Genomic DNA, 11,530 nt, shown 5'->3' with positions numbered 1-11,530 from the left:
TAAATAAATTGCTGTTTTGTCTCTGCAGAAGCAGGGTATAGCATACGGATATCCCGGGTATTGTGTCATTTCCAGTCCTTTGACACCAGTCGTCCTTCGCCTGAGCATGTATCGATTCGGCAAGCCATTCGTTTTTGCAAGTGAACGAAGTGATCTCGCCACGTTTTAAAGAGAAGGGACGAGGAAAAGGCAAGGGAAACCGGGTGAGGTGGGGACATACTGGTGGCGCCTTTTCTGTTTGTTGGTTTTCTAGAGCTCTCGGCTCTCAGGAACAGATCAGTTGCACGGAGATCTCTCTGTTCCGCCACAGCTGAAGAAATGGGAAAAGCGAGGCTTCGGAGCACGGCGCTGCGGTTTTTCGGGAAGGGTTTCCGCGAAGCGCGGCGGCAGGGAGCGGCTCCCGGCATTGCCACGGCTGGAGCATCCGCACCGGGGGAGAGGGGCAGGGCTTGGGGCCGGCGTGTAACACACCTGGGACCTGCCACCTGTGCGACCTGGTACCTGTGCGACCGAGGCCGGGCAGAGGGGCGGGAGGCGCTCCCCGCGGGGGGAGAGAGCCACCAAAAGAGAGGACATTCCAGGCAGGGAGGAGCTCCAGGAGGAGCCGGACCGCAGCTCCGCTGGGCTCCCGGCAGCCGAGCCCCATCCCGGCGCTGCACCGAGCTCATCCCGCCCGGAGGCGACCACGGCCCGAGCCTGCCCGGGTGAGTTCTCCCTGAAGGCGTTTGCTGTCCTTGGGAATGCCCGGTGACAGGCAGGACTGAGATAGGTGTCCGGGGAGTTTGTTGCAAAACTGGTGGAAAAAACCCCCAAAACTCAACCCAGACCACCGCAGTATAGAACTGTAGTAAAATGTGTGTGTGTGCAGATGTGTATGTGTGTACATATATAGAGGTATGTGGGTATACACCACAAAATTAAATAATAAGAACAAAAAGAAACTCAAGAAAACAAAATGCCACCTGTCTTGGTCTTTTATTTGCTGCTGAATATTTACATGTTGGCCCCGAGGCAAGCTATGAAAAAGCAGAAACTAATTTCCTTAACTGAAATATCACTACATCAGCAGCTTCTCTGATTTCACAATATTTTATAAATGTGTTTAAATTTCTTTCTGTTGCACCTTTTTTTTTTCCTTACTGAGACAATATAATTTACCCTATTGTTAAGAGCAGCAAGCAAAAACCCAGTGGAAATTAACTTTTATCTGTCTCACCTACTGCAGATATCCACCCCCTCACTTTTCTAAGGTTGTTAAAACCTAAATATTGCACTCAGCTTTTTTATATACCATGGTTTCCATATTCATCTCACACATCAATAAAAACATTAACTTTAAGCAGTTTTGTACATTACGTGGTTTTTTCCATGACAAATACTGTGAAGGGGCTGTCAAGTGGAAATAAGAAAACACTGAAAATTTTTAGTCATTTCACAGTATTTTACCTCTTCTGAGAATTTCAACCTTTTCCTGAGATATGTGAAGACAAGAGAATGAATTTACCCTGAAATATATGTTCAGAGTTGTACTTTGTGCTGTTAACCTGGTTCTTCGACTATAGTCTAAAGGTTGATGTGAGTACATCCTTTTGCTTCTAACACTTGAGAGGGGTTCTATATTCTTGAATGACTTCTAGAATCAAGAAAATCCAAAAGATAATGCTCTCTATTTGTTGCTAACATAGTGCATAAGATTAAGAATTATTCTTTCACTACATAGTAGCAAAGCAAGAGACTTTCATTGCATCCAAATCTTGGGAAGAGAGTGACTGTCTTTACATGAGGAGGGCAAGAAATGCTTTTCCTGTTATGTCCTACGTTATTCCTATTCTGTGACCTTTATGGACAGGAGGAAGTTGTGTAGAAAGTTCTTGTTCTTGTTAGCAGCTGTTTGGAACTGCTTGAGATTAATAATCTAGGGACCCTGACTTTGTGTAGATGGATGAACACTGCAGTTGGTGTTCCAAGGATTGATGCTCACACATGGCTTTGTTGGATTACATGTTTCTTAAAATGCCCATGGCATTTTATGCTCTAATTTTTGCAACGTTTATGTCTTTGGTTACAGGGAACCACTGTTAGCAATACAGAATTCTCCCTACTGGGGAACTTTCCAATAATGGGGAAGTTTCCTAAAGAAGTAGGTGTAGTTACATCAACACTTATCACATGAAGTCTTTGACAAATAGTTCTGTTTTCCTGTCTTTTTCATTTGATTGTGGCAGAAACATGCAGCAGCAGTACTGGGAAGCAATTTCCACAGTGAATATATTTTGCTTTTAAAAAATTATTTGCCACAGATGTTGGAAGCTGGCAGGAGGACAGAAGAGGCATTGTGGTAGCTTCTGTAAGAAAATCAGCAAGCAGATATCTTTAGTAAAGGATTTTGATTGATATCTCAAACTGATTCAGAGGATCCTTCTGCTCAGGGTGAAACAGGAGAAGGTTCTATAATGGTTATTGCCACGGTTTTCTTTCTGCATGCTCACCTGGATTTGACCTGGACCTACATTTTTTCCCTCTGAAAGTGAAAAATTGAATACAGCAGCAAACTTTTTCAGTCTTGAGGATATTTGTAAGTAATAGTCATGCATATTTTGTGTATTGTAAAGCTTGTTTTTCCTCTACACAGGGAGGAAGCATGCTAATAAGTCTCAGCAACTGCAGGACATAAACACAGGACTAAAAAAGCTAACTTGTTGTCATCTGTCTTCCAGGAGTTAATCAGAACACCTCTCCTGGAGATCATGCCAGCATTCACTTTTCCTGTCAAGAAGGTAGATAGGGGTTGCAGGCAGGAGTATGGGTATCTTTCAGTATCCTGAAACTGTTTGTTCCAAGCAGTGGACTAGTTCAGTACAGTCAGGTGTTCAAAGCAGTTGGCCTTGCTGTGAGAGTCTACAGCCTCAACTTAAATAAAAAAGAAAGTATTTTGAGTCTGAGTGCACTGCAGCTCTGATCATTCTGACATGGGGAGTGCAGAACAATACCCAGTCAGACTCAGTGGCAGGCTTGTCTCCAGAATAAAGGATACTATGGAATATTTGTGGGATTGATATACCTCTATCTCGTTTGAGAAGCTTTACTTTGGAGCTCAGTTTGGTGGTCTGGAATGCTTGTTACTCAAGTAGGGGAATCATGATGGGGGCATTCCAATGCATACAGGTCCAGAGAAGCTTTTGGGGACCCTCAGGATTGGGCTGCAATTTTCTAGTGCTTTCAAGGACACCACTTGTGGGTAAGGAATAAGTCTGGTACCTAACACTTCATGAAGTTTAGGATTCATCAATTAATCCAGTCTTGCACCCTAAGAATCTTCTTTGTATTTTTCCTGCACCTGTTTTCAGATTATGCTTGTACTTTTAACAATGTATTGCTTTCCTTTCTCAGGTCCATACACATTGTGTGCTGCAAATCAGCTGCTGGGATCAGGCAGCAGAAATCTGAGGAAAAGAAGTAGCTTGAATCAAATTGTTGTAAGAAGTCTAGTTTCCTTAAGCCACAGCACTGTAAAGGCACATATGTCTTAAGAATTCAGGACAATATTGTTTTTTTACTGTCATCCTCAAGTTTGCTATCAGAGAAAGAAGGAAGAATCATCTTATGAAATGATGAAGAATGGCAGTCAAGAGAGAATTCCATCAGTTAGGAAGTCTCATGGGTATTACAGTTGTCTGATTTTGTATGCAGATTCTGAAATGACCACTAGAAAAGAGCTAAAGGCAATCCTTCCTTATTTTTGTGGATGTTTGGGTATCCAAAATTAGGACTTTATTTAGAAAAAAAATCTACCATTTTCTGTTTTCATGAAAGATATCTGTTATGGTGTTTGAATTTTTCTTGATTAATTTGAAAAATGATGGCACTACTGGATTTTACTACTGTTCTGACTTAAAATACAGACTTACTGAAAGTAGTGGGTGTGTGAAGACAAAATGTATGAGTTTTTATTAATAAGCTTTTTAAAATGTTGTGTAGTACAATATAACCTATGTCAGTAAAGAGGGGAAAAACTGACAGAAAAATGAAATGAGTTATGTATTCAGAGGTAAAGCAGCAGTAATTCAAGGCAGTAGATTCTGCTTGTAGATTGGCTGGCTTTGTCACTGTTTTTATAAAGCACTATTGTGTGAACAGTTGATATATAGTTGTTACTGCTTAAATACATGCCATGAGATGAACTACTGCATGAATTATTTACATGAATTGTTTACACAATATATGTAATTTTGCGAGGTTTCTGTAGGTGCTGTGCGACCAGGGTATAAAAGTAGCAGGTATTCACAGTGTGTTAAAGTAAAGCAAACAGGTGGGGAAGAACCAAGTTCTATTTCCTGCACTGAATACACAAAATAATTTCATTCTCCTGTTAGGAGCAATAGTCCCTGCTACAGTTAGGGGAACAGTTGGGTATTTGTGAGTACTAATTTACTAATCAAAATATAATGATAAAGCATCTGTTTAGCCACAGCTAAGAACATATGTTTAAAGCAAATAAAGTAAGGTGTTTTGCCTGGACCTACCCATTCAGGAAGATTTCTGCCTGATTATCTACTGGGTGCAGTTTTTAAATAGGGTGGAATTCAGTGTCTTCTGTCTACTTCTTTGTGTGGACTGACAGTGTAAGTCAGAAAATGACTACATATTTATATTTATCTATTATTTTATCATTTTAGGTTCAACCTACGTCATGGGAAGGCCTTTGTTTTTGTTTATATTTTTATTCCTCTGGCATTTCCTAAATGGTAAGAAACCAAGTCTTAAAAGCTGTAAAACTGTTTTAGTATGTTTTCTTTCCATGTATAAGCACACAAATGTTAATTTCCCTGGTTTTCCTTCAGCTGCTAGCATTTGAGGCTTTTTCCTTAATGTTTGAAGTAAAAAGGTCTAAGCATGGCTTTGCATTAAACTAGATGCATGTATTTTGACATCAGGCCAGGTTAAAATCCCTGTCAGTGTTCCAGCAGAGGCACCATTTCAAATAAGGTACCATTGGCATTAGACAAAAGGTTTTCTAGGCTCTATCAAACCTGGGAATTGTTGTGTATTCTTTAACACTGTGGGCAAAAACAATTGGCATTTATACAAACAGAACATTCCCATTGGAGGTACTAATGCTTGCCTGTTACCATGGCAGTATTCTCAAAGCAACAGCTGAGGGGCTGTGCATACACAGTTCATTGTTCTTAGCACAGCATCACATTGTGTGTGTGCACAAAGCAGGTGTCTGCAGGTAAAAGTGCCCATTGTGGAGAAGACCAGCAGAGGTCTTCTGTTTTGTCACACATTTGGACAAGTACATACCAAAATGTTTAACTTTTCAGAACAGAGCAGATATTTTGGTCCTTAACATTTTCCTGTGGATATGGTAAGACATGACTTGGAAGGCTAGGTGTATTATTGAAAAATTAAATTTTCTTCCAAATTTTGTTTTTCAGCTTTATTCACTGTTGAAGCTCCTCAGTCACTCTGCACTGTGGAACGTGGGAACAACGTGACCATGGAATGCACATTTCCAGTGAATGGGAAATTAGAGTTAAGACATTTAAGTGTCAGCTGGGAAAAGAAAGATGAGTCAAAGCAGGTGTATGTACTTCGCAAAGGAGAGGAAGACTTCAAAAATCAGCACAGTGACTTTAAAGGCAGAATAAAATTGTTGAAAGAGAATTTGAACTTGGGACAGTCTCTCCTTCAGATCACTAATGTAAAGCTCAGGGATGCAGGGGTTTACCGCTGTGTTATTGCCTACGGGGGAGCTGACTACAAGACAATCCACCTGAAAGTTAAGGGTGCGTGTGCTACTACCAGAGGTTCAATACTCTGATACCCTTAAAAGATTTCAGGGTAGACCCTGAAGTAAGGCACATGTGGATTAGCAGTTAAAGAAACCTCATCAGAGATGGGAGCTGTCTGATGGTGCTTGCACATCTGTGTAACTTGGCTCTTCTGTTTAAGTTGAATCTGTGTTCTGTCCTTTAAGTCCCCAATGACATGTAAGGAATGGGGTTGCAAAACCATGTAGACCGTACACAGGCCATAAAGCCTAGTGAGCTTCCTAAACCACATCAGAATTGTAATAAATCCTGTACCTCCAGTTACAGACACAATAGTGTTACTTTTCCTGTCAAAATCCACTCTGAAAAAAATCCACCCTGGGGGCTGGGGAAAAAGAAAAGGTGCCTTGCATTTAATACAGGTTGTTCTTCTAGTTTCCTATTGGTAATGATTTTTTTCCCCCCAATTATTTAGCTCCTTACAGAATTATAAACCAAGGAGTGGTTAGCGCAGGGCACAATGAATGGGAGTTAACGTGTCAGTCAGAAGGATACCCAGAAGCTGAAGTGATATGGCAAAACAGAAACCATGAAGATTTGACTGATAAGGCAAACACAAGATTTGAAACTGGAAGTGACCAACTGTACCGTGTGACAAGTACCCTTACAATCAAAAGTGGAATTGATGAGATTTTTTACTGTATATTCTGGAATAAAGAGCTGCAAGAAAACACATCTGCCATTTTACACATAGCAGGTAACACTTCTTAATTTAATTTATGGTAATACACTTCAAGGTGCTAATGTAATTTTGTTCCAGTCGAATAAGCTGTGATTTGTTTCTCTTTCTTAATTTTGAAGAGGCTACAAAGAAATACCTGTGTCATTAAGTTTTGTCATTAATGTACACTTTCACCATAGTAACGTGTTCATCCTGCATGTATGGTCAGAATTTAAAGACAGGAATTTTTTGTGACCTGCAGGTATGTGGGAATAGGGTCTAAATGTTAAAAGAGCTCCATTATTTGGAAGACATGCAGCTCAGCACCTGGGAATTTAATCTGTCATCCTCCAAGAATATTCTATTTTGTTGATGATTACTGTCACATAAACTTTAACAATATGGTCTTTTCCTGCTACTACAGCCTTTGCTTTGAGCATATTTATATTTAACTAATTGTACACAGATTTTATTTTTTCCTCACAAGGTCTGAATTGAATGAAAACTCATAAATGGACAAAACCATTACAATTCCTAATTAGACCTTTTAACTTGGCAGCACCTCTGCTGCTTTTGCTTTTGGTTATTCTCTTCTGCACTGTAGCCTGATATGTTCTCAACCAGGCTGGAGACCTGATCCAACTCAAAAATTGTATTTTTCTTTGTCAGACTGTTACTTAGACCCAGTTCATCACCTAGTTTTTAAAACCCTGTGCATGCACATTTTTTGGAACAGGCAAGTTAGAGTGAGAAAGTCAATTCTTTCAACGGACAAATTTGATTCTAACAAGAAAAATATCTGGGATTCAAGGAGAACACTTACCCTTTGCATTTAGAGCTTTAGCAGATGAAAGGAACTCTTTGTCCTATCTCTCAATTTGCTTTTTCCTGTAATCCTGTTGGGAAACTAAACCAGATGTAACACTTTGACAAGCAGAATTCTGATGTGATCAAAGTCACTATCACATGGAATTTAGAGAACAAAGATAAATATTAATATTTTCTATCTTTACCCCCTCCTCTTTATTTGAAAAAAGCGTTAAGTGCACCATTAGCACCTGACCTTGGACAAAATCTATAATGTTGTTATCATGTCTTAACTGCTCCTAGCAAAAATAATACAATGAAAATGAAAGGCAAAGGGAGGATCTTACTCAATTATGTAATGTCTTATTCCCTATTTCTTTTTCTTGAAGATTCAGCTTACGGCAGTCTCCAGACTGAGAGCAGACGCTTTGTTGGAGCAGCTGTCATTGCTACTGCTTTTATTGGATCAGGGCTTCTATTTCTGCTCTACATAAGAAAAGGTATGCAAACTATTTATTTTAGAGTATCTCAGTTATTATCAATCTGTTCTGTTAATTCATTCTTGCTGAGTGGAATGAGACAATTTTTTACCACATCGTTTACTTCTCTTTCTTTACTGGACTTCAGTTGACAGAGGGAAACAGGCTATCAGCCCCTCACAAACCACTTACCCATGCATGTCTGTTAATCTTTCTTGTAGATAAGGATGTATAGCAGTAAGATTAGTGCCTAACTTATTCGAGCATCAAAGCACTTTTTTTAACCTGCTGTAAATTGAAGGTCCCTGCTCTGTGTCCTCCCTTTCAACTGGGCACCAGAATGCTTCTTCTGCATTCTCTGAAAAATTTCACTGAACTGTGAGCACCTGTTTGTTTACAAGAATGTTCTCACACAGTCTTCATACCATTTCATTGATTTCCTTACTAAGTTTTGAGCTTTCTCAGTTCACTTCGCAAATTAATGTTGAACATTTTCAGCATCAAAGTATATTGAAAAACTAAAGCATTGGCTTTCACTTCCCAGGTAACAAAAGAAAAACTTGGAGAAATAATTTTTAGGTTATCTGAGTATGAGAAGACTATAGTTAGCACCCAAAATAAAGGAAAAAAAGTTTTAAACTTGTTACTTAAACTGAAAGGAGTACTGTTAGTTTCTTTTTCTTTCATAGGTTGGGTGGGGGAGGGGATATAGAAATGTCCTGAGATAAGTATTCATAAGCTTAGCAGGCTGCAGAAAGCCTGTAGATAATCCTTCAAGTATAAGAATATACTTGCCCTAAGAACATGATAGGAACAGGAGCAGAACATGAAAGTGGAAGAAGAGACAGCAAAATCCTGGACTGCTCAAAAGAATACCACTGGGGATTTCAGTGAAGGTCAGAAGTTTCCAATGTTGCCTAATGTTTATTTTTTGTGTGTGTATGTAATAATGTATATCACATCAGGTTTCATATCTATCCATCTATACACATATACATGTGTGTATGATAAACTACAAGTAATTCAAAAGCTAAACTAGTGACAATAGGTTTTTGTCTTAAACCCTAAGTTATCCTGGGTTACCAGACAAGTGATTTTTTCAGAACAGAATCTTCCCAGAGTGCTCGCATTTTTTCCCTTAAAAAGGCCAGAAAAGATGATCCCTTTTTTGTTCCCTGTTTTCTGATATGTTCAAATTTTGGGTGAAAAGATGCAATATATGATATTATATGAAGTTCTGGCTTAGAAACAAGAAAAGGAAGTTGGAAAGGAAACCAACAGACCAGGAGCACAGAAGAATTTATTTTAAAGTCTTTGAAGAAATTTAGTGTTTTGAGAACAAATGATTACACTATGTTAATTGTGCCCCTCCCACCAGTGTGCTTAAGCTCCTCATTGGAGCTAAAGCAAATATTTGGGATGGTCTAATTTTTTTTCTATTGTTTTCTTTCAGCTAGAACAAATAAGGGCAACAGAACACCTGTGGCGAGTTCACCAATAGCAAGTATGTGCATATGACATGAAATTAGCAGAGTGAGATTCTTGTGGCAATAATTGCTTGAGAATTACCTTTGTAATGGTGTCGATCAAATGGAGATTTAAATTCAATTTTGATTTTGCTTTCTATATTTCATTTACATAACAACTATAAATTACAGTGTGGCTTTCCATGACTGTGTCATCCTTTTGAAAGGAAAATCTGAAAGAAAAGCATACTTGTTCCAGGAACTGATGCATTTCTAAAATGCACAAGAAAAGGATAGAGCAGCATGCTGTGTTTTGCAAAGCCTGCAATAGGATGGGACAGGGTCCCTGGAACATAATACCTCAGAGTGGCATCACATCCTGATGTGTAGACTTTGTGCTGCAGTTTGAACTGCATTTGCATATTCCTCTCTTTCCTCCAGTATTACAGCATGCATTTGAGGGTCCTTGTCAAAATATTAATGACGGAGAGTTTGGCCCCATTGAGAGAAACACAGGGAAGCCTTAGTTTCTGTGTTGTGATATTGATGCTATTTACTATGAGCAAAGCTCAGTGGAAGGCCAGTACCACCAGGTGGTACTGAAGGAAATGAAGAAAAGAGCAAAGAGACTTAATATTTACAGCAGGAGAGAAGAGATTGAAATCCTTTTGCTGCCTCTCAGGCTGTTTACTGGTTGATTTATCTTTAATTTGCTGCATGGGTTTTTTGGAGACCACCACAAGTTAAATTGCTGTGTGAAAATTAGTTCATGCTGGCCACTGGCACTTTTCCTAAGAAAAGCTCTCTTGAGAATACTTACCCAAATGCACATGGAATTTGTTATTAATCTCATCCCTTGCTCTGCATTCAAGTCACTCTAGATCCTGAGTGGCCTGAGGTGGTAGTTTCTAGCACAGATTTATCACTGGAAAAGTTTAAGCTCTGCTTACTGCTGCATGTATGTATGCCTTTTGCTTACAGAGCTGTCAAAAGATAAGGATAAGCATGACTGTAGAGATGCTGATTTTGAAGACAGAGAGCTGAATAAGTATAAATGACAAAGGAAAAATTAGTAGCAAATTGCACACAGCATAAACCACCCCTGCTCACTGGAGCATTGATTCAAGGCTGGTTTATTTTGCCTCTTGTTTCAACAGGCAGAGCCTTCGAGAGAAATACAGCCTCCCATTCTCTCTCCCACCATCACAACAAATTGTGTGCTGTTTGTTACATCAAATAATGAATCTGTTTTTAAAAAAAGAAAGTAAAGATATGCAAAGGAAAATGTGATGTGGAGATAAATAACAACCCAAACCAGTAACCAGTAGTTTTTTCTGGCGTGCACTTTTGCTGTAGAAAGAGTTGTTCATGCACTTGTCATATCTGTGATGGCAATGAGGGAGGAGATGGGAACCTGTCCTCAACCAAGGAGGAAAATATATGATCAAATATCTCAGATCTGTGATACATCATGTGGTGTGGAACAGGAGGGTGAAATTACTGAGCTTTTTCTCTCACTTTCTTGCTGACTTCTAAAACACTTGATTAATTGCATCCCAAATCCCTTCCTTCTATACTTTACTACAGTAAAGTTACAGGTGAGCCTGTAGAAATCTCCGAGCCAGTGAGTTAGGGCCTGGGGATATTCCATTGGGAATAATGATAGATGGAGCACAAAGTGTATTTGAAAGAATTTAGAAAGGTTTTAAAAGAAAGGGGGCAATCTCACTGTATTTGCTAAAGGTCACTTCTCCACCACTATATCTGAACTACCACTTTATTTCCTCCCATGATCATCTTCTTTTCCTGTTTCATGTTTGGATTAATTTAAATTTAGATATTTAATTTTAACAGTGAAAGAAACTTTTTGGTACTTCCAAACTCTAGGAAAGGGACCCAAAGCTCTGAAGTGTTCTGTGCCTTCATCATTTTGTGAATAGATGATTTTTTCATATAACTCTTCCTGTTACAGATATGCAAATTGAGAAGACCTAGAGAGAGCAGGGGAAGACTCTTTTCCTCTATTGTGAAGATTTGACAGCTCAAATGTTATGTACTCTATCTATTAAAGGGGATATTAATTTTTGTATTTATTGTGTGAAAATATAAATTTTCTGTAACACAGGAAAAATGTAATGAAGTTGGAATAATTATTATAGCATAAAAATTATTGAATGCAGGCTTCTGTACATGTGACTAGATATTGAGGTATTTATTTAAATATCAAAGTTTCTGCCTTCTCAAGTTTAGGCAAATGTGTCTTTCAAAGAAACATTTAGTTGA

General features: G+C 38.9%; 1 protein-coding gene across 1 annotated transcript; it reads left to right on the top strand.

Moving 5' to 3' along the window:
* Window positions 1–1,368: 1,368 nt before the first annotated feature.
* Window positions 1,369–10,305, top strand: CD274 (CD274 molecule). The gene is given in 9 exon segments (XM_062513949.1): window positions 1,369–1,440; window positions 1,442–1,473; window positions 2,526–2,575; window positions 4,677–4,745; window positions 5,439–5,789; window positions 6,250–6,531; window positions 7,692–7,802; window positions 9,235–9,285; window positions 10,229–10,305. Coding segments are annotated over 9 exon segments (1,095 nt in total).
* The last annotated feature ends 1,225 nt before the right edge of the window (window positions 10,306–11,530 follow it).

This window comes from Cinclus cinclus, chromosome Z (assembly GCF_963662255.1).
Source record: "Cinclus cinclus chromosome Z, bCinCin1.1, whole genome shotgun sequence".
NCBI classification, from domain to species: Eukaryota; Metazoa; Chordata; class Aves; order Passeriformes; family Cinclidae; genus Cinclus; species Cinclus cinclus.
The sequence above is the reverse complement of the archived record's forward strand: the minus strand, read 5'-3'. Positions and strand labels throughout refer to the sequence as shown.